Source organism: Pterocles gutturalis, unplaced genomic scaffold (genome assembly GCF_000699245.1).
Source record: "Pterocles gutturalis isolate BGI_N339 unplaced genomic scaffold, ASM69924v1 scaffold361, whole genome shotgun sequence".
In the NCBI taxonomy this organism is placed as follows: Eukaryota; Metazoa; Chordata; class Aves; order Pterocliformes; family Pteroclidae; genus Pterocles; species Pterocles gutturalis.
This window is the reverse complement of record NW_010105115.1, coordinates 15,514-40,418: the sequence shown is the minus strand read 5'-3', so window position 1 is coordinate 40,418 and position 24,905 is coordinate 15,514. Positions and strand designations below refer to the sequence as shown.

Sequence of the window (24,905 nt, the reverse complement as noted above, 5' to 3'; positions counted from 1 at the left end):
GTACCTTGTCCCTAAAATAAGTACAATTAAAAAAACCAAAAAGGGATTTCAAACTCTATAATGGTGTTTCATTAGAGAACAAAGTACAACAAAGTTATAAACTGGGGAACAAAATAGCACCTGCTATGTAATAAAACTGAAATAAAAGCCAGATCACCTACTTTGCAGATTGCTTTTTTTCCTGCCATTTTTGCTTTGAATTTAACATTTTTTCAAGGGGCTTCTTCAGTTGCATAGGCTAAAACGTATACCCTCCGACACCCTTAAGCACCTCTAGGATTGGATTTTGTTTGGTTTTCTCATGCACCTTTTTCTCCCCCCCGTCATGAGTTCACTGATTGCTGTCTCTCTCATATTGTTTCTTAAATCTCATCTGATCTACTTGTAGACTGCTGCTGCTGTGGACAGCAGCTGAAATTTCATTCTTACCCTCTCCACCAACTTTCTGGCATCAGACCACAGGGTGACCACAGGGTCTCTGAGATCAGCTAGTATATTCTGCAGAAAATTAGATTTCCCCTATTTCTGTTTTCCTTTAGAACATGCTGCAGCTGAATAATCATTAGACCAAACAAACGAAGCAATGGGAACCTATGGCTAGTAGTGAGAAGAGTGGAAGATCATTGCACCTCTTTCCCAGTTACAGCTCACAACAAGATTAAACATAACAATCAACTTTATTCTCTCCTGTGTTTAAACTTTACCTCTGTCCTTTCTAAGGGTAAACAAAAAGCTACCAACCTGTAAGCCATCTGCTACCAAACTTTCCCAAACTACTTCAGAAACTTCTTTTAAGTGCTTATCAAGTGTCTGTTCATCTTCTTTTATGTTAATTCAAAATGAAAAATTAAAAGTCTGTTTCTCTTGGTCCAGACACCTTCCCTCCAGTGCAAACTCTTCAGGAATGCTCTAAACCTGCTCTATGATCACACTTTAAAAGCTGTACACTTATGTTTTGCCCATGATTCAGAAGGATACTATGGCATATTAGCCCTTACATATACAGGGAGTCACCACCAAGAACAAACATAAAACACAGCCAGTATAAAAAAACACCAATGTCAATCCAACACTGTTCCATTTCACCTCCATCTTTAAAACTCACTTCTGCTTACAGTTGATCAACCACAATTAGATAACTAGTATGCTCTGAAATGTGCTTATCACACTAAAGAAAAGATCATCTCACTGTTGCCATTTATTATATTCTCATGATTATTGGTCTCTCATATTTCAATAACAAACTCATCTGGATAATAGTTGTATTTTTTGTTTCAAAAAACAAGTCCTATACTTATGGACTGCTTAGCCTAGAAAAAGCTCAGGTCAAGTCTCATCTTGGGTCGTAAACATCCGATAGGAAGGTGTAAAGAAGATGGATTCAGACTCTGAGTGGTGTCCAGTGACAGGACAAAAAATAACAGGCACAAACACAGGAAATTCTGTCTTTTCACTCTGAGGGTGACTGAGCACTAGCATAGGTTGCCCAGAATGACTGTGGAGAGTCTCGCCCCTTGGAGACACTGAAAATCGAACTGGATGCAGTCTTGGGCAATCTGTTCTAGTTGCCTCTGTTGAAGCAACAGGGTTGGACTAAACAATCTCCAAAGGTCCCTTACAACAATTCTGTGATTCTGTCTAAAAATGCAGAAAAATAAAATAACACAAGCTGGTCTTGAAGTGACAGATTACTGGATAACGAAGTTTTTTGTTAAAAAAAAAAAGTTATTTTAGCTTTGACAATGTTTATTCTATTTTTTAATAATGTAGTTAATCTGATTCAGTGGATTTCAGAGAATAATCCCATTTCAGATTAAAAAGAAACATGAGTAAACTGGTCTCTTTCTCCCCATTTTCTATGACGGAAAATTGTACACTTGTGCACATAAAGGTTCACATTATGAGGTAGTATACATCTAGTAATACCAGATTATTTTAGTAAACAGAAAAACAATTTTTAAAGAGAAAAGGATTATATTTTGATGCAAGAAGCAAGATTTAGGAAGCAAGTGTAACCAATTTACTGTTACTTAAGGCTTTGTTCTACTTTTTATTCAGCAGGCGTTTTGGGTGCTGTATTTTACATTGTGATTGAAGCTAGCTCTGCTTCAAGTGGTCGGGAGAGGGGTGGTGGGTGGATTTAGGCCAAATGACTTTCAGATCCCTTAAAACCTATATTAGCCTATGATTGTAATAGCTACTTCCTGAAAAAAATAAAATAAAATAATCTGTAACTGTGGTGCACAGTTATTCTTTCAAGCTTTTTCGTTATGTACACAAGTCATTCTTATAGCTTTATAGTAACGATGATGCCAGATATTTATACACCTATAAAATTTAAGAACGAATATACAAACCTTTTCTAATCAACCTCTAACCCCTAGTTTTATTTTCTACATTTTATACTAACAGATGAGCAATGCAGCATGAAATTTTCATTTCTGGTAGTCAATTCATTGTTACTAACAACCTTTTTTGCAAATGTTACAACTTAAACAAAAGTTTAGTAGGAAAACACCAAACCTGTTTAGATGCGTTATTACATATTTGAAGACATCATAGTTCACTGGGTGGAATTTCTTCACAATTTCTTTTAACTCGTGTAGCCGTTCTGTCTTATCCAGGATTTCTACAGAAATAAGTGACATTTTGTGATACATCTAGAAAGACATACTGAATAAACTCTTGCTAAGTCATCTTACTAGTATAATGGCACAGATAAGAGATCCACAGAGAAATATTCAGTGAGAAAATATTTGATAAAAGGCCTATTTGCACATACTAATGCATAAAATAACTTTTTTATTACAGAGGTAACTATCTAAACACAAAATATTTTTCTGTATTTAAGCAGAATTATTAATCCGTGTTTAACAGCAAAGAATCACATGATTAGGTCACTGCTGGCTTGTACAATGATAATGTGACAGGGTCATTTCTTGTTAGATTTTCCTTTGCTTGCAAAATGTTATGACTTAGATATTTCTATAAGATTTATTCAGACTGAAGCTTCATAAAGATTTGGGGGAAGGAAGACATTCACATGAACTTAGAATATCTTAAGCTTATCAGTTATTCAAATAAATCAAAAATTATGGATGAGCTTGGTGCAGCTATTTTAAACATACTGTTTAAAGGAGAACAGGGATTGCCACAGGCCCAAGGGACATTATTTATGCTTCAAAGAGGAAATAAGCAACATGTACAAAAGGATTATAGAATAAAGTAACTGTAAAAAAAAAAAACCCAAACAAAAAATAACTAATGCTGCTGCTAAAACACTTGTGGAAAATACCTCTAAAGTATTGTAGAACCATACTTTCTGCAGAATATACTTCTATTCCATGATGATTCATATCATGAAAGGAATACAAGCTCACCTCCATTATTTGACTGCATTGCTAAAAAGAAATTTGATGTACCCTAGTACCATAGAAATAATGTTAAATATGCACTGATATATACCAAATAAAAACTTAAAGCAGTATTAATGGCATTTTAAAACAGTAAGTCCATTTACAGTCTAAGCTATTACATGCTTTGACTGAAATTTAACTGATATGCTTTTAAGAAGAAATAAAACCTAACTAATTAAACAACCAATCTGACTGAAAAGTACAGCAGAAATACAACAAATAGGTAGCTACAGGTATCATTCAAAAATACAAAATTTCTAATGGACCATATATTAATCAAGTCCAGGCCCAAGCCTTAGATAGCTTTACACTAATACTTTCAAGTTTTGAACAAAAAAAACCTCATTAACTCTGTGTCACAGTTGTATCCTGCAAAAATGTGTACCAGTCTTTTTCTGATACAGTTTGCTGCCAGTACAAGCAGGATACTCTTTAAAAAAAAGGAACAACTTAGTCATTTCACTTGGAAGTGTCTGAAAAATGTTTTAGAGGCAAACAAAATTAAGCATTTAATCTCACAGGAATTTCAGAAAGAATTTGAAAAACATCTAAAAGAGAATTATGATAATATTGCATAGATGCATATGATTTTTAAAGCCTACTTTGAATGTAAGACATTGAATTCAAGGGTTCCCCCCTCCCATTAACAACTGCAATACAGTTTCAAGAGCTTTCATTATATGTAACACTAATACAGAATGGAAAAAAAAGTAGATTTCCCCAATTCAATTTTCTAGGAAAAGGGGAAATAAGCCACACTTTATTTTGAAAAAATAACATATTATGTTTATTTAATCATATAGGTCTGTTAATTTTAAAGAATATAAAAACATGTACACTTTAAGTGCTTTAAGTAAGCAATTTAAAAAAGTATTTCAGTGCAGCTACTCCTTTCAACCTACAACGAAGTAAAAATTGCAGTAAGGGCAATCAATATAACTGGATCAAGACAAGATTGTTTGTTACTTACTTGATGCTTCTAACAACTCTTGATGCAAAGAGTAAGGAATTAATGGATCCGGCAGATCTGCAAAAAATGCTTTAAGAGCCCCAGCCACTGCATTTACTGTTACTCCCATAGACTCTAGACTGATATTATGATCTGTAAAACAAAATTAAAGAGCAGCGTAAGTAAAACCCACAGCTTTCATTCCTCACAGTATTTTATGAAAACAATAATTTATTCAAAACTCTGAAAATGAAAATTTTGCCAAACATTTGGTAAAAAGTGCACTAAAAGGTGAACCTACGGATATGCTGCCATCACTTTGACCCACATAAAATCAAAAATAAGAAAATCTGACAGCATAAGAAGACAGTAGAAGATCAGAAAAATAAAGTTGTCCAGTTCTCCATGCAGACTTAAATCCTTTTCCATTTGCCATTGACTAGCTTCTGATTAATCAACTTTGCCCAATAATAAGTTTCAAATTCTATGTCCCAACATTTTTTTTAAAAACTGGTACATCAATTTGTAGAATTCACATGGTTGTGTTCATGTGACCTCATGAAGCCTTTTAAAAAAAAGACAATACATACCAGTGACCACACACGCACAAATCTAGCATTATACTCAGATTATCTGAAACAGCATAGTGAGGCATAAAAAAACCTAGTACATTTAATCATCATCTAGGAAGAATTTTATTTTTCTTCACAGGTGCAACTTCATTATTAATATTCAAGAACTTTTAAGGAGAGTTTTCATTTTGAAATTTCAACTGAGATCATAAATTAAATGAGAAAAGAGAAGGAAAAAAATCATGCTGACCATCTCTTTTAACACAAAGGGAACAGCATAATCTACCAACCATATTCCATTATATTTTAGCATGAGAAAGGTTGTGTTAGAAATTTATTACCAAGATTTAATTTTTAATCCATATTATTCAAGAGAGCTTTCAATAAACTAAGTATCAAGAAGTACTACATTTTGGGGGACAAGAGGGAGAAGTGAATGCCTTAATGTCTAGGGTTGATGAACTATTAACACAAGGAGCAGTCAGGACTACATTTCAACTCCTTTAAACACTATAATACCACCTAGAAATTATTTAACAGCACTTAAAACCAGCTGTAACAAGATTCTTTCCCAATTTTGGTTTATACACAGCTTTACTGGTAATAACTTGGACCATACCAATATAACCTAACAAAGCATTAAGTACTCAGTGCTATGGGAGTCAGTTTGAAAATACAACCCTTGTATACTGTACTATGATAAATCCATGGAGAATTCAAGTTCTGTTTTGGCTTTAAATTATAAAATTTGTCATTACCTTGATCAAACTGTTTCTGAATGTTGTCTTGATCTGTTTTATTCCCACTAACACGGTACAGGCCTTCAGTACATAATCCTTAGAAGGGGAAGAAAAAAATATTCAAAACCAACTGTATATACTATAGAGCAAAACAGAGCCAGTCATAATTACTAATTCAGAAACCAAAACTAGGAATAGAAGGAATACTAAAAAGTAATATGTTAACTCTTACAGTGATATAGGACTACCAAAACACAAAAAACAGTTGTCTACCAAGTCCACTATTCCATTTACTATAAGTCAGATGAAACACTATTGTAGGGTAACAAGAACACGACTGCTGGCATTTGTGGAATAATTTACCGAAAAATTATTCTCTTCCCGATCTTTATGAGACTGTTGTTATTTGCATCTCTTTTTTAAATCACCAAAAACATAAATTCTGGGGTTTGGTACCCACAGGATTTACATTTTTAAAAACTGTCTTCGCTATTTCGGCTTATGTCAAGCAATAACTGTAATAAAGTATTCTGCAGAAAAATCAGGCATTTGTAATTGATTCCTGATTTTTTAATTTTATGGTGTAACACACTCCTGTATGAGACAAGGACTTAATCTTCTAACGTACTTTCCCTTTTACCATTTATAAACTTTGCATCCATTTTGAAATTGTCACATCATTTACAAGTCTTTAAGGGGAACCGGAAGAGGGGAGAGGGAGAAGAGTATTAGGAAGCAGAGGTTTGTCCAGGCTTCTCATTATTGCTTTGTTTTACTATATGTTACTGAGTTGCCATAATTACAGCAGCCATTCTAGGTAAACAACACTAAAATAATACACCTTTATCATGGACAAATACACACACACACTTGCTCACTCCACTCCAGTGATTATGCTTCCGATCACATTGCTATCTTTTTTGCCCACAGCTACTCACTGAATGAAAGTGTCCCTCCTGCTAATCATACCATTACCCAAGATCTTTTTCTTTGTTAATTTAGAACCTATTAAGGAGTATAAGCAGTTTATAGTTCCATAATTCTCCAAGTTACCTGTATGGGTGCAAAATTACCTATATGCTAGATCTCCATAACAGTACATGGTTCTATCTAAAAATTCATGTTATAGAGCTTTATGACATCTCTTGGCTTTTTACCATCATAGCTCAGTCATTGAACGCATTCTAGATTATCAGATCAATACATAACTCCTCTGTCACACCACCATCACCAAGTGTGCCTTTTAAGTTACCAAGAAACAACTAGGAATCGTGTTACAATGCTCAAAGTACAGAAAGCACTTAACTGTGCTGCTGGGAAATTTACACCAATTAATTTGATATCAACTCTAACTCAATTTTTCCTTCTTAATGCCTTGATAATTCACATGCCTCTTTTACTGACTGCATCAAGGCTATCTGAGTAAGCTTTTCTTCAAGAAACTTGTATACCTACCATTTTTCCAAATCCACAGGCAGGAGTTTTCTCTTGGAAATATATATCTAAACAATCATTTCAAAAAAAACCAAGCCTCATTCACTGATATCCTCAAAAAGCACCAGGAAGTATAGTTTGGTGGCACAGTGCAAAAAGTCATTTCAGTGACTCAATGGCTTCCACAGCTGGAAGGGGTTTCAAACCTGTCTTCAAAAGATTGCCCTGAATGTGCTACACACTATCACAGAGAGAAACACTTTGCATTCCTCTTCCAGAAGTCGTAAAGAAAGAAATACAAAAAATCACTGGTAGATAAGAACAAGCTAGGATCAGGATTCTCTTTCTTCAGTACAGAATTCTCAGTTGGAAACTCTACAGCCCCAGGGTATTCTGTGTTTTATCCAACTACTATTCAATTTCTTTCTACACAAAAGGAAATGAATGTGCTGCAATAGCATTTTCTGACAAGTGTCACTGTTTAGCAGGAGTGTTTAAACACTGTGTACTTGACCTGGGCTATGGTGGAGACAGAGATGCTCTATTGAAGTACCCGGGCTTCACCGCCCACCCCCTCCCTGATTACATCATGTAGTAGACACCTCTTTGCTCAAACCAGTACAGCTCTGAGAAATACAGAAAGACAACTTGCAGTACTTCAGAAATTTTTCAGGTTAAACAAGGAGATACACACTGAATGTAGGCATCTTCCAAAACAGCCTATGTGCTGCAATTCTGTATTAAGCTGACTAAATTTGTCTTTAAATTCCTCAAGCAAAAATAATTTTTCTTGCTTGTATATTCTAGAAAGTACACTTCATGAAACAGCTGGTCAACCATCATTCTACTGTTTCTCTAGGGCACACAAGGAGACAAGGTTAATCCATTTGTGTGCATACACAAAGCTAGGAGTCTGAAAGCATTATTTTTAAGTAATGCTTCAATTCTCGCCATTTTTTATTATCCAACCAGGCCTCTGCAATGCTTGTTGCATCAAGATCTTCATCAAGTATAAGACACTCTAGTTCACTAGTTTTAGCTTTTAAACTTCTTGGGTATTTATAATGTATATCCGTATAGGGGGAGAGTGAGAGAGAGAGAGAGAGAGAAAGCATGAGAGCATGCATGCAACATTTATACCTTCTTGACAGCTTTTTAAAAATTCAATTTGTTCATTTGCGAGCCTGTTGATTTTTTTCAGAATTCTCATCTACGTTCTTATCCTGCTTCCCTTCTGGTCCAGCTGTAATTTTAAAGATATCCTTACTGGACACAATGGCTGTTATAATTTTATATATCAGAATAATTTATTTGCTCTTCTGTCCTGCTACCTTTACTACACCTTTAGGTTTAAAGAATTAGATTCTCCTTATTTCAAGTCACAATAGCCTATATTTACTTCAAGACTACTCCCTTCTCAAAGTACCTCCTAGTGCCTAATAAATTCTCTTCATGCGCCTTCTTTCGTGCTGTCAGTTTTGATCAGGTTTCCATCCCATCTAACTGGAACTTCACATGGGGTTCAAAGCATTTCAAAGAAAATGAGCAAGGCAGATCTGCACCTATATGCATACGTAGTTCACAGGACACTTTCATTCCCAGGCATCAACATATTTCACAACTCTTGGTTCCTCCATAGAACATACTAACTTCAGCACCTAAGGGCAGACCAAAGTCTACCTGGTGCAATATCCAGTTTCCACACCAGTAAGTAGCATATGTTTGAGAAGAGAGGTAGGAAGAGTAGGAGGAAAAAAAACCACAGCAATTTTTTTGTGGTATATCCTCCCAGCTTCCTGCAAATGGTGGCTTACATAGGCTTTTGCATAAGGTGTTGTAATAGCTACTTGGGGATTTATCCTCCACTAATCCATCCAAACCCCTTTAAGTATTTTACCTGTGGTCTTTATAACCCATGGCAAATGTAGTTTTGTAATTCAGGAGTGTACATCAAAGCACACAGGGTTTCTACTCAGTACCTGAAGTTTTCACTAAACCTTTATTCTTTATTAAAAAGCAGTAACTTCTCTAGTCTTTCCCAGCATTATGTTTTTTAAATGTATATCATTCCCCTGCCTCAGAAATTTTCTAAGCTAATCAATTCAGTCGCTCTTTATCCAAGAGTTACTATTATTGTCATATGCAGTTTCTTTTTCAATTCTTTTCTGCTTTAAGACAGACTGAACTGAATCGTAACCAGTACTCAAACCGTGTGCATACCATGGAATTACATAATAACATGATTTTCTCCCATTATCACTCACTCTTGTAATTTTTTTTTAACTCTTTTTGCTTGCTTGATAGCAAGTACTGAGAGTTGAGGGATTGAGATAGCTGTCTATGATGATTTTAAAGGCTGTTCCTGAGTGACAGCAGCTATACTAATATTCAGCCTGCTGAAAAGTCACACAGTATCTGACAACTTGACATCTGTAGCCAGGTTCCACTATCACTGTTCTGTCTACATTTCCAAATACATGCCACCTCATGACAGCAAGTCCGTCTCTCCCCAGTTTAACTCCTTTACCTCCCAGATTAACTCCTATCCCTACAGTGACCAACAGAACTTTTCTGGCATTATTCTTCACTACAATAGCTGAGACTATCATTCCTACACTTAACCTTTGTAAATTTTGTGATCCATATCATTCTATAATTTTATTCCACAGATTGACCTGGTATACCTCTTCCCAAACCCTATGCTACCCAGACTACACAAGACTAAAGGAACTGACACTTTAGTGATCCAGAACGGTAGTTTCTACATCTTAGAATATATGTAATTACAGAGCAAAGAATCCAAACTCTTTTCAAGTAAGAAGAGTCTACCACTAAATTTACCTACATAAAATACATTTAAAATTCTACATTTAATGTGTTCTATCTGTGCATATCAACACTGACATTTAAATATCCATGACAGTCAATTCACACATTGAAAACCAGAACAAAAAAACTGTGTCTTAATGCTTCTTGTAATAAATTTATAGAATATTGAAATGTTCAATAAAAGCAGTGTAAGAAAATAAGCAGTACTTCTAGAAAGACTCAAAAAATAGGAAGCTCTCATCCAAATTAACATTGCTATAATTTACATTAACCAATTATTAAACAAGCTCTCAATCATTTTATCAAGTGTCACACAATCACATATTTCATGGCCTGTTCATTTCAAAAAAAACAGATGACTCCAATTAATGACAAACATGGCTAGGAAAAGGTAGATGCATTCTTTATTTCATTAAAACTGGGTGACATAGGAAGATAAACTAATTTTCCAGGCATTTGGTCCCTTTGGGCCTGGAGAAAACTTGGGGAATAAGAGGAGCAGTGTAAGCACGCTGCAAAAGATATTGACATCTTGGTCCTACCTGCATTGTTTAGGAATTCTTTACATAATTCCTGATGTTTCCTTTGAAGAGATATCTTAATTAGCAATACCACTCAAGTGCACATGTGTTTATGCATATTTCAAAACATATTTGTTTACAGTTTTCAGTGATTCTCACACTAATAAATTAACACATGTGCTCCTCCTCCATCCGTCTGGTAGTCAGTCTTCCATTAGAAGAAACAACTGATGCCTGTCTTCCCCTCCTCTCGAGTTTGGACAGAGTTTCCTCCCTGTTGATTAATTCCAAAGTTGCAACACACAAACTGCTGTACAGTTTCCTAAACACTGAAACCTATTCTATGCCAATTTTAAAGTGATCACAGAAGGGATCCTCTAGTCCAACATCCTGCTCAAAGATGGGTCAATGCTGAATTCAGATTGGGTCGCTTATCTAAATCTGATCTTGAATATCTCCAAGGACAGAGAGCCCACAATCTCTTCGGGGAACCTGAATCATTGCTTAAATAGTCCTCAGAGAATTTTTTCCTTTCTAGTTGGAACCTCATATTTTAATGATCATTGTCTCTAATCCTCCTGACACATACTTCAGTACTTGAGGCTGGATAAACCTTCTCAGTAACCTCCTCATAGGCATGGAAAACCACTTTGGTTATCTCCTCAGCCTTTCCCTCTCCAAACTGAACAAACCCACAGCTCCAGCCTCTGACCCTCTTCTGCTAGATTCAATCTAGTTTGTCAACATCCTTCTTGTAGTATTTCAGATGAGGTCTAACAAGTGCAGAGTGAAAACAAATAATAACTTCTGCAGCTGTAGTGCCTACCTTCCTGTTGGGACAGTCCAACACAAAAGGCATCATTAGCGGGATGCACTACAGACATGCTTAGCCTATTCCCCCACAAACCCTAAGATCCTTTTCAGAATTATTGCTATCCAGCCAGTCAAGACCTCAGAAGGTACCACTGCAACTCTAGTTGCAGGACTTGGCATTTGTCCTAGTTGAACTCTATCAGGTTCCTGTCATCCCGTTCCCCTGAACAGAAGCCCTGGCCTTGAATATATTAACCACCCTACGGACTCTATGATCACTCACAAACTTGATGAGGGTACAAAAAGTATCATAGGGCTATTTAACTCTATTGCTACTGTATCTATCCAGAATCAAGAGCAACAGAATCACAGCCTATGCATTTTTTTTGCTAAACTTAAAGCTTCATGGAGAGTTGAGTCAATTTAACTCATATCAGTGAAAAAGATAGTCTAACTCACTGCCTCATCAACCCCTGTTTCTGTCCTTCCCTTGCTGTAGCTGCATAGTCCTGCTCCCTGCTTTACACACATCTGACCCTTGATTTATACCAGCTGTAATACTGAACAGCAGAACCTTGTCCATTTTTGCTGATGCAGCTTCCCAAGACAGTGAACTCCACTGATTCGTACATCTGACAACCACCCAGAAGGAAAAAGTGACAGAAGCACAGAGGAGGAGAGGATCTAACTAGCTGTTACACTGTTTCTTACAAAACTACCCTCAGAACGTTGGCTCTCATACACCAGGCAAAGAGGGATGGCCACTCTTGTCCCATTCTGTTTTGTCTGTCGAACAGAACAGACTCCTAAAAGCCTCCAGCTGTCCTAAGCCCTTTGAATGAAAGGGGAGATAATCCATCTTGAACTTCTGGATTTTGCAGCCACTATGAATATATTCCAATTATTTATCAGCCTTTTTACTTCAAGTGGCACTGCTGACTCATTTTCTTTGCTGATTTCTACAAAATTGTCATTCTCTGGAGACAAACTTTGCATTATCTATACTTTCAATGTCAAAATCTGGCCTCATGGCAGATTCAATGTAAAAGACCTCGGTATAACTTAGGTGAGAAGAAAATTCACTGAGGGTAATGTTCTTTTACTCAAATTACCACCAAAACTGTAAATTTAACAGCATTACAAAAAGGTATAATATCAAAAGCAGTAATCATTGTACATTTACTGAGTACATAATTTTTCATTTCACCAATAGCTCTCCCCAGAGACCATGTGAGACACCAAATGAGATGTGGCTCTGTTGAATTCATTCTTCCTTCTTTATTCCATTCCTTGTCTCACATAAATTGAGTAACTAAGTTATTGAAATACATATTATTCTAATAAACTTCTCTTCCCTCAACTTGTTCATGTAGAATTAACACTATATTAATTCTATCAGTTTTCTATGAAGCACAGAATCTTAAAATTTCTAATCTTCTCAGTGAAGCACATGGATATCAATATTCTCCAAATATTTTTAAACATTTGAAAAAACAAAGAAAAAACATAAAAATACTGCTATTCTTATTATTAGAGTTGAATATAGTCAACAGCTATATTTATTAAATGGCTAAGCTGTGCTCGTATTCATAATATTAATTTGATGCATCCTTCCTTTGTAACAGAATGAAATGTAATTTATACCAAAGTTTTCACCAATGCATGATGATACATACAAAAAGTAAATCCAAAACACCAAGTAAAACAATACTGAAACACTAAAAAAACCTGATAAGCTAATACTATGAATTAGTATGAGTATTTTTTGCTCAAATTATTATAAGTTTGTGAAAGTTGAAAATAATCAACAACAGTACGTGTTGAATAGCACACAAACAGTACCTGAAATTAAATTGGTGACAAGTAAAACAGCATAAAGTGTTACTAACCACTCAAGCTGCAAACTTGCCAAACTTTTTACACTTAAAATTAGACATTCAATAGATATTTTTACATGGTATTGCAAGATAAATTAAAATCATACCAACATTTTGTTGAAATTAAACAATTAACTTGGCCTTCATGAATTCCTTTCAAACAAAACTATCAAGAGTATCAGAATATCCTCCTTGCTCTCTACACTATAATTCTTAGAGTAACACAGAATTAATGCTATTAATACACTTAAACAGTTTAGCTTCAAAAAGTATGTCAATTCTGTATACATTTAGAAAAACTGAGTTGTACTGAAAAAAGTAGTGGTCTACATTGGATAGAATTTTTTTTAAAAATTAACAGTTCATTTTTCTCCGAGCACGTCTTATCATAGCACCATTACTTTTATACAAAACCAGCCACTACAATTTTCTTAAAAATCAAAACTGAAGTCTAGTTTCCCTGCTAAATACATTTCTATAAATCTAGTTTGCAGAAAAACAATTACACTTTTAAAGTTCATTTCAAGTGATGGAACAAAGTTACCTCTTCAGCCCATCAGGAGAAAGCAACAAAATATACTAGAATAACGTTATCATCAAAATCTTTTGGAAGCACTTAGCTGAAAATAACTACCAATGTCAAAAAATCAGTTTAAGTAGCTGCCCTCAAGAGTAAGTTACATACTGATCTGCAAACAACATGACAGAGGTAAAAACATACAAACATCAGCAGCTTATACATTATGCTATGTCATTAATGACAGAAGAGTGTTTATAAAGTCTGCAAAAGGTTACAGATAAGATCACCATATCTTTACCAGAAAATAAGTCTTCCTGCAAACATTGTACATTTACACCAAGCCATCTAGTGCAAAACTTGATAATTCACCATTATCAAGTTACTTACCCGAGAGATAAAAATTCTCTTGATCATCTTGTTTAATGAACTAACAAAAAAAGAGCTCTGATAAGCAATCAGATTACTCATGTGGCTATAATTACAATTAATTCAAAAATGAAAGGCTTGGATAAAGAAAAGGTTTTCCTATAATCATGGACAATGTGTGAGTACATAAAGTTTTTTTATGATACTTAGCCAAGCTTTCCTCACTCCTTATCCAGAAGCGACAGTGTTATTAAAATTACGATAATCTTACAGGTTATTGTACATTTTTTGTTTTAATTAATAGGTCCCAACAAGACAAAAGTATTATGTGCTATTACTGTTTTGTACTGTCAGTATCAGCAACAGCTCACACTGCTGCTGAAATGGAGGTTCTGATATATATTTACTGCTTATTAGGTTTAGATCTGCTCAAGTATTAACCACTTTGCCCCCTTAGTTTCTACATCCAATACTATCAAAAAGATTCTAAAGGGATTCAAGTCCTAGATTATCTTTCAAAACAGAAATGAGTTGACTCCATAAAGCTAAACTAGGTCAGAATAAAACTGCTTGTTGGGAAATACCAAACTAAGCAGGAACACACAGAAAATAACTACACTTGTAGGCCCTGACTTAGGATCCCTTATCTTTCCCAGATCTCCCTTTACCCTGACAGGATCCATATGGCTCCCTCAAGAAAAATTTGTTGATTTATAAAAGGCTAGAACTTTTGAGCTCCTGGATTTACTTTAATTATTCCAAATTGTCCCTTCTTCTACTGATGCACACTCTTCTTTTTTTTGGTGAGGATATTCCAGAACAGTATGGTAAAACAAAAATCTGATGGTATTTTCTGCATGTGCTCAATTCTTTAAGGTTTAGGCTGGAACAAGAATCTTCAAAGACACTCTGATATTTTCATCTAAGCATCCAAAACAAAGCTGAGAAAACTGTTTTTCACACTGCATCAGCCTCAGTCACAATTTAGATGAGTGGGTACAAAGCACTGTCTTGTATAATTTCACGAGGCAGAGATCGGGAACATTAAAAATTAAGATTAGCCCTTCAATTTGAGATTAATCATATCTTCTCAAAACACCTGCAATTCAGTCACAATGCAAATTACATGTGGTAATACAAAAAGGAAGGAGCTGAACTCCATGAAAGTACCTTAAAAGGAAAAGTTAAACAAACATGTCCTCTGTAAGAGAAATATACTGATTATCCTCATTCAAGAAGAGTCAGAAAAGACTGCACTTCTTGATTACAAAGACAATGATATTGAACATTGGTATTTACTACAGTTAGTACTGATACAGGCTGACTTGCTGAGACGCAGCTGAAGTATTGGTTGACTCCCCAGGGCCAAGGAGCTAATACAATAGCTTCGTCAAATGAGAATGGTACCATTCTCGACTCCAGCCTGAAGCCAATAGAACATGACTTGCCTTCCGCAGACTGATCATCTCCAAAATTGTATTTGTGGAATCTTCCCTCAGACAGTCACTGTCAGTGATGAAGTCTTATCTCAGTACAGGATTTGAAAGCAATTCAAGGAAACATTCTCCTCTCTGAGTCAACAAATATGTTCTGTAAGAACACTGCTTGAAACTCAAATACCTACAGAATATTAACCCAATATAAAAATAATACATGCCAAAAATAAAATTGCCACAGCAAATATGGAAGTTGAACAAACAAAGCTACTTACACAGAATCCAGAGTAAAAGAAAGAAAACTGTAATACAGATCAAAAGTAGAGGTTTTGTTCCATTTTTACCAAGTGCTTAACAGAAACAGTAGGACAACTACTGTCTTCACAGACACAAACAAAGCATGCAGATGGTGAAATGTTTGTCCAGCTTACACATACGGCTAGAATTAAAATTCTGTAGTTTTCAGTAAGTATACAGAAGCATCCCAGGATGCACTAACATATACTGAACCAGCTAAAGGAAAAGCAGTACCTCCTGAGGCCCTCACATTTTGAACAGATCTGCAGCTTAACTGAATATCTTATCCTTCAAAGACAGGTCATCAGAGGAGAATAAAAGTGTTAAATCTTCTGGGTGCTTGAGTAATTTTGAGGACTATGAGGAAAAACAGACAAAGAATCATGTTCCCACACTACTATAGTTCTCTCCTTTACCCTATGAGCTGGTGAAAATCCTTTTGGGAGAAATACTAGACTTTCTTCCAAAAGCCTATGACAAAGTGAATAGATATCAGACAACATTTTAAGGAAACACAATTTTCTTTAATTCTAAATTTATGATTTTGTTGTTTGAAAGTATTCTTAAAGTTAAACATGCTTAAATTTAAGATATTACTTCTAGATTCTACAAACTCTTCAAAAAGTCATTTGGTCTTCATTACTGGTGAACGTTTTATATAGCTATACACAATATCTATGTGTAGACATTTTTAAAGAACATAAATTCAGACAGTGACTCACCCATAAAATTATGGTGATTTGTTTTTCTGGGTTTTTTTGCTACATACAATAGCAAACACAGTATATATATATTAAATTGTCTATACCACTCTGTTACTCCTTGCCCTTCTTCTTCTTCCCCTTCTTTTCCTGGGTAAGGTGGGGAAAGCAAAAGCAAGAGGAAGGAAAATACACCTCCTGCCTCTAGGCAAGGAATCAATGGGAGGTAAAGGTTAAAGACAGGTTTATACTTGCATCTCTGACTCCCAAAAGATCAGTGCATGAGGTTTCACCTGATTTTTTTTTATTACAATAATGCAGTATATAAGTCTTCAAAAACAGCTATTAGGCTCACCACCTGTAGTAGTTCTTCTGGAAACACTACTCTTACAGATGGCAGTAAAACTTAATTTTACTTTAAGAAACAAAACTCTTCAGTTTTACTCTTGCTAAAACTGTTACTGTCATCTTACAGCCAAAAAATACATTACAGAACTAAGAAAAGGTGCTATTTTAGTTTATTCTAAAAAAATATAGAACGGCAGACACCCATCAAAAAATGGTCCTGCTCATATTTCAGCTCCAGTCAGTCTCACTTACTTCAAATATAGCAATACAGCATTTAAGCAACTTCAGAGCAAGCAAGATCTACACCCTAACTGAAAACTGGTGCTTGCCATCTTTAAAAACAAAAAAGAATAAAAATCAAAGAAACTCAACCATAGGTCACTCCCAAACCTCAAAACAACGGCCCACCCTCAAATGTAGTCTGCTGTTGGACCAGCAAGATTATCCTACTCGCCTCCTGCTCACACAGTAAAAATGCAGAAACCAGCTGAGAGGGGACAAACACAACCAGGAAGCCGAGGAGAAAGGAAAACCATATGGTGAAATTTCACCCTATTACAAACACATATAAAGCTAGTATTTTACTTTAACCTGGAAATCCGCAAGTTAAACAAATTAACGTTTTTCATATAGAATTACACAGTATTTAGAAAATAAATGTTTCTGTCACTGTAACAAGTTAAAATGCAAAACTAGGTTTACCAGCAGAATCAAGCAAGCAAGCTAATTAAACTATACCAAGTACCAGTTTTCTGCAATTAAAAAGAAGTGGATTTCAAAGCTTTTTAATACATGAAGTAAAATACAGTGGCAAGTGAGACATGTAGGGCTGCAATGCCATTGGGTGAAAAGTCACTTCGCATTAGAAAGTGGTATCAGTTTTTTAATTATAGGAAATGAAACCTCAAATATTTGTCAAAAATAAATTAAATATTTGTGTAAAAAGACATATTAAGCATACAATTTAGAGAACATATTCTACTTTTAAAATGTGCTTTCCCCATAATTATTTATTTCTAGGATAAAATTCTAAAAGTGTTTGAAAACAAAGAATGAGAGGCTTTACTTGTTATGTAAAGTGGGAGTCTTTACTCCAATAGTTCTCCTATCTTACCTGTATCTTCAATGAATTGCACGCACTTTTCAACAAACAGAGGTATTGGTTTCTCAGGTGTAACCAGATCCTGTAGTGGTATCCCAAAGTAATTACTTTCCCAGTTTCTACGGATTGGAGGATTGAATGGCTTAGTTTTCTTTTTCTGCTACAACAAAACAGAGTTATGTAAGTAATATTTTAATCAACTCATATTGCAACCATTCAGTAAAAACAAACAGATCACACATTTATCAGACATTAAAATTACGGCAAACTGAATAAAAATAAGCATACTTTTAAAATAGCATTCAGTAGATAAAAAGTACTCAAATGACTTAATAGAATTGGTCATTTTTCTATCACATTAGGAACAGATGACACAACGCACCAGTAATTGAATCATAGAATCACAGGATGTTTAGGGTTGGAAAGGACCTTAAAGACTGAAATACTACAGGAACAAAAGTAAACACACTACTTGTTTATAGTTCTATGACAAGTGTTTCCCTACCAACCTTCAGCACCATTCACAAAGGAATCTACATGAATCACATGTGAACCACAGCTCTAGAGAAATTTTCATTATAAGACTGTGAGGTGTCATATCACAAAAAAAATTGTACACGTCTCATTAAAGATACTAAATCATCATTATACTGCAACTATTCTAGAAACATGAAGATGCAGAACGTATAGCAAACAATCTCAGAGTTAGAGTTGCAGACACCCCTATTAAGCATGATTGTGCTGTTACAGGCACAGGATTTTAGCCAAAAGGAGGTTTGCATCCAATCAAAACCTAATAAGACTATGAGCTTCATATGGAGTTTTCTTGCTTAATTTTTTTACCGACATGGAGTTTTATCAGTTCAACTGACAAATCACCTTTGGATGATTACAAGAACTACATTGTATGAGATACCACATTTCATCTCTGAATATTGAAGAAAATATTCTGAGATGGACATACAAATGGTAAATCAATTAGCTTTACACTAGCAACTGAACATGGAAACTGAATGAACATCACCATTAAAATCTAGCATTTGAGTTTATATACAGTAAGAAGTTAGTTAAAAGCAGTTACATTTTCATATACAGCTCTTCAGTCAACATCTAACAGTACAAAATACAAGAAAAACAAAAAAAACCCAGCCAGATTTAAATTTAATAACGAGTTTTCTAGAATGTTATAAGACTACACCTTAATTAACTATTAAGACAAAGCATGTCTCATTTCTATGTTTCACATCCAGAAAAGTCTTTAATTTCGATCTCTTCATGTAAAAAAAAAAAAAAAAAAAAAAAAAAGGACACAAAAACACCAATGTGTTGACTTCTAGACTTTCATACCATCAAATTTACTTAATCAGTCCTTATAGACCACCTAAAACTTCAAGTTAGGAAGGTCCATATTCATGACTGACTTGCCCACTGAGAATTAATGAGCTGACGTTGAACTCTATGCGGAAAAGTGGAAACTACAGCCTAAAGAACATTTCTTCAACTGTAACCCTACAGCACCTGTGGAACTTCAACAACTGATTAAAAAAAAAAATCTGTTCATTTAAGTCTTTCAATAACATAATTAAACTAGTAAGGCTTTTTATGTGGAATGTCTCTTTGTAAGACAGCTTATACTTCTTGAAATCAGAGTACCCATGACTGACCACAGTAACAGAAGGCTAACAAAAAATTAGGCTTATCTTTCAAATTTGGGATTTCTGTGAAAGGTTTGGCACTTACAATTCAGAAGGAAAGAACATTTATTAGGAAGTTCTTCAGAACATTAGAAAGAAGTTGCTCTCCAGCAATCCATTTCTTCCCAAGCTTTACATTAACTGAAAATCTAATAAAACATTTAGGGAAAAAAAAGCTTAGGATAAAACTTCAGGATAAACTTTCATGACTAAAGCAGGCAATGTCTGAGAGCATTCTTTTCAACTGTCAACTCTTCACATAACTTTTATTCATCTTGGATAAGATATCGATGGTTCAAGGCAGTATGTGCCTTCACATTAGAAACAGCTTTTTCTTCCTTCCTTCTTCTCACTGCAACAGTCCCCTGCTTTGAAGTCCCCAGTACTCAACCTCGTTGGCCATTTTCTTTTTAGAGTCAAAATCATATTTATTTAGGCAATAAATGTTTCCAGTTCTGATGAGCAGCAGCTGAAAGAGCCAAGCTGAAGCTAAAGAACATGTAAAATTCTGTGAAAACATTTTTGTCAAATGTTGAATGAAAGAACATTTTAGAGATACATACATTAAAGCAACAAAAAAAGCAAAACCAATTTTTTTTTTCCCCCAAGGTGTTCGATGCACTTACCCATCATCTTAGAATAAACAGAGCAACACTCAGACTATGTATTTCAGACACAGCAGATAGAAGACGACTGTGAGTGTCTCTTTGATTAAGACATAATATTAGCATAACATAAATATGAACGAATTTTGTTGGTGTGAGTGGAAAGCAGTCTAGTTAATGGAACAATAAAAAGGGATTTTACAGAATTTTAATTACAATTATAATAGCAATTAATATTAATTATCTGTGTAGAATACTTGGAAATAGTCTGAAATATCAAATATGGCTGCAAAGCCAGATTAAAGAATTTTTTTCTCCAACAATTGTTCTGCGTTTAGAAGAATGGTTGTAAGGGACTGAAATATCAAGTATGATATTATACACTCAAGAAACCAGAAATATTTCTTAGATTAAATGTCTACTTGAAACAATCAGTTTAGTCTCCGATACGGAAAGTGAGAATTTGTCTAAAGAATTTAAAGAAGAATAAAGAATAAAAGAATACAGAATAAAAGAGAAGGAAAAAAAAAAACCCTTTAAGTCCTTTTAAAACTGATCTAGAAGTAGAGAGAAGAGATGGTCGGTGCAGGGCTATTCCATAAATATGAAATTAGGATTTCACAAGGCACAAAATGTTGCAATAATAATTTTATCAGCTATTTCCCACTATTTTTCATTATGTATTTTTTCTCTCTCCTGTCCAGTATTTATCAAAATCTCTCTCTTATAATTTCCCTTTCTTTTGGGACATGTGAGTGTGTAAACTCTCCAATGACAGTGCAGATCAAATTTTCCCAGAAATAATACTATCTGCATGATCTTTAAAAAAAAATACTTCTGCCAATTTACAACAAACTTTTAGGTATTAAAACACTACACTTATTTCTTGCTTTGAGACTTCCATACTTCCGTTAAGTTGCATGTCTAGACTTCTTAAGCAGAGACCTTGTTCTGAACAAAAAGGCATGTGACTGTGCAAAAGACCTGATTTTTGTCAAAAGCTCAGCTGACTTGAGGAAAAAAATGCAGGTCCTATTTCTAACAAAAATAAGCTTTAGTGAAAGCTTTTTTTTGAATTTCCCTTCCCCAAACTGAGAAAATGGCAGCTTTTCTGATCCATCAGTCATAGTGTGTAAATTTTAAATCTGCTAGTCCAGATAATTAATATAATAATTTTTTCTGTGTAAAATTAACTTTTAAAAGTTCTCTAATGAAACAACATTTAACCAAAACATTGTTAAATTGTTAATTTAAACCAACAGCACCTGAAGAAGGTGAATCATTTCTCAATTTCTAGATTTTGGTTTAGACAATTTTGCCACAGGTATTTTTAGTTCAATAGTTCTGCCCGATATACCTACTCCCACAATATGGCAGTCACCTAATACTGCATACAGCGAGCATTAATCTAGGCACAGTCAAAGACAATTTTCTATGATTCTTCTACATCATAATAAGAAAGGACTAATAGGCACCAAGTCAGAGAAAACAAGAACCACCACAAAAGTTTTCCTAGTTAATCCTAGCAAAAAGCTCATTGTTTCACACACCACTGTTTCATGCTAGTAATTAAAACACAAGCCCAACACCATAAAGCTGAAATCCTTAGCTTTCATATAAATCTGGGGGTTTTTTATAATTGGTTGCTGCACTAATGTTGAGCTTTCCAGTATTGCTTCTTGCCAAAGACAACTTCTCTTCATATCCTAACAGAGGTTAATGACAAACCTCCAGCTGATCCTTACATATTTTTGGCAGGAAAGCATTTTAACTCTGAGAATCCCAAACTTGCCTTGTGTTGGTGATTCCAACAGCATTTACTGCATTATTGCTTTAATTACAGTAGCTTAATCACTGAAACGTGTTGCAAAAGATAAGCTGAACTTCTCTTAAGACACGATAAACATGAAAATATGTATTCTAGCATGGCACAGTATCCAATCCTTGATTTCAAAACTAGAAATTGTATTATAAAAAGCATAAAACTGTGAAAATTGAAAGTATATTAACCCTCTTGACTATAGGTACCAGACAACCAGCTAAGCAAGCACTCATCTTCTAGAGAAACTAGGCTGAGACTTCAGCCAGCTGTGAGTCTTGAGAGTACAATGCACTTAAATACAACCTTTTAAAATTAACTTAGAAAAAATTAAAAACATGTTAAAATACCCAAACATACCTACCAAACCCCTTTATGGATGGGCTGCTTGCTTTAGCAAGTCCTCTCTGTTCAAGAAGGACTCCCCTTCTCTTTTTCCTGTCATTTCCATCCCACCAGAACTACCACCATAATTTATCAAAGCCGAAATTTAGCCACTTATCTACCTCCTACACACTTCACTACTTTTAATACAAAAGAAATTTTCTGCCTGCTTCATTTGCAGTCAGCCCTAAGGTCATGGAGGCCAAAGCCAATACTTTCAGGACCATTAAAATACTTCATAAAAACATGTACCATGAACAGCATTCATTTTATAGGCTTAATCAAGTATTTGTAATCTCTAATTCATGGCTAGCTCATCAGAAACTATGACACATGAATAATGCAGATGACGGTCCCTAACATGGTCTCTTTCTTCCCCTCACGACTTCTGTCATTTTTACAGTTACAGACTGTTACAGTTTTAAACTAGAGGCTCAAGAAGGCATATGGCTGCAAATATGCATTTTAAGAGTGCTAAATTTGAACAGATGAAAACTGAAACTACAGATTTTGATATTTCCTATTCTCCTCAGGAGGAAAAAAAAAAATAACAAAACGAAAAACAGTGCACATTCCAGTCTGAAGTAGACAGTACTTTGCTAAGTCAACCATAGAATTTATACAAGAAGAGCTGAGCAAAAATGTCAGATGATCTCCCACTTGTTACATGGTTACCATAGTCTCATTAAAAGCGAAATCAACATACATGGGCTATGCAGTTCCTGACACTATTTCAGTAATAGTCTCAACATAAAATTTCATAAAGTTTTGAAATTATAATGAGAGCAAACGAGTTCCAACATGGAAAAACAGATGTCAAACCTATACTACTTTTATGGTGTTCTGAACTAAGAGTAAGATACGTGAGAATTCATCAAGGTGCTAGTAGATTTTTCTTGCCAAAATACTGAGACAAGTTTTCAGATTAATTTAAATTCAAAGGCATCTTACAATCATCTTGGTATAAGAAAACGGAAAGAACATCATTCACAATCTTCTTTGGAAGCAACAAAATTGGTTTGCAAACAAGGTTACAATGCAGAGTGTGTTACAGCACTGTTTTTCAGCTTTAATTTAACAACACAACTGGGAACACCAGTCACCAAAAAGAAAAAAAAAAAATCAGACCCTGAATAATAAAACTATTGACTGTTGGCCCAAGAAAAAAAAAGTGAAACTTTTTCAGATTTAGTAACTTTTAACAATGGTACATTGAAGAATTATCACTGGTCAGTTAATTTACTGTTTACAAGATCTCTGTAGTTAGGATTTGTTTTCAGAAGTATTTAAATAATTTTCATATTAAAAAATGAAAGATACTCATATTAATCTTATTCCTAATTTTACAAATTTATTAACAAAATAATTCTCCCGTGACAAGGCAAGAAGCCTGCAAAATTTATTTCAAGATGAGGCTCTGCCTTTCCCTTTGCAGAAATTTATTCAGGATATGTGCTGCTTTTGATACACTGGGGAAGATAAAACTAAAACAACTATATTTTATAAGAGGGGAAAAAAACACAGCGTAAACTAGACACTCAACATACTTCAAAGTGTTCACAAAAATAAGAGCTCTAAATTACATGGGTAAATTTTTAATACTCATCAGTTCTGAAGTAAAGATAAATAATAATAAGGGTATTAATTGTAACTATATGGAATAGCTACAAGTTTCCAGAACAGACACACTTCCTCTATACAAGTAATTACTAAATTACAGCAAGGGTCAAAAATAACCTGCAATTATTTAATTTAATAATAATAAATTATAATTGACAAATAATTTTTAAAATATTTCTATCAAGCTTGAAATTTAAAAGCCAATGAGCACTGTGGTTTGGGCCTCATATCAACACAAACTGCATGAGAGTTGCAGCTTTAGGGTTACTGCACACACATGAAGAGGTTTCTCCTGTCCAAGAGGTAAGAAGGCTTCCTCCAGCAAGATCCTTATCCTCTGAGGAATGTTCGCTGCCCTTTCATGTCCTGAAATTTTCTGCATTTTTCTTTCTGTTGCACCGTATCTCCAAACTCATCAAGTTAAACTAAAGAAAAAAATTAGTCTATTATATGACCTACAAGGCTGCTACTTTCAAAAAGACTGATGTGTACCAACACACAATCATGTTTTATACTAGACCTTAGCATTACAGTGTTACAGATTCTAATGGAGATAAGCATCTACCTGTAGTTCCCACTTGCAATTTTTGAAAAAGACATGGAGATGAACGAGCACACATCTCAGCTGGAGAGGTCTAACTTGGCAAAGCAGAAACAGCTGAGGCAAAGTTGCCTATGAATGTTGTGCTTAGTTGTTCTGCATTTGTGAACACTGGTAAGGAAACAAATAATCAAATACAGAAAGAGCGCTGATATAGGGGAGAATTCACTCTGGAAAATGCATTTAATTTGAGAGATACTTTGCATAATAACAGCAGAAAGGACTAGGTGCTTTCTCAAAAGAGAAACTTTTACAGAAAAA

At 34.7% G+C, this 24,905-nt stretch overlaps 1 protein-coding gene across 2 annotated transcripts in view; it reads right to left on the bottom strand.

The window, feature by feature from the left end:
• The window catches only part of ARHGAP5 (Rho GTPase activating protein 5), a 36,722-nt gene that overhangs the window by 4,053 nt on the left and 7,764 nt on the right, over window positions 1-24,905 (bottom strand). The window contains exons 2-5 of one of the 2 annotated variants that reach the window (XM_010087241.1): window positions 17,934-18,081; window positions 5,696-5,773; window positions 4,387-4,518; window positions 2,524-2,629 (exon numbers count right to left, since the gene is read on the bottom strand). In XM_010087241.1, the coding sequence (XP_010085543.1) occupies window positions 2,524-2,629; window positions 4,387-4,518; window positions 5,696-5,773; window positions 17,934-18,081 (464 nt within the window). The remainder of the gene's footprint in view (window positions 1-2,523; window positions 2,630-4,386; window positions 4,519-5,695; window positions 5,774-17,933; window positions 18,082-24,905) is intronic. The other variant, XM_010087242.1, reaches the window with a different exon arrangement.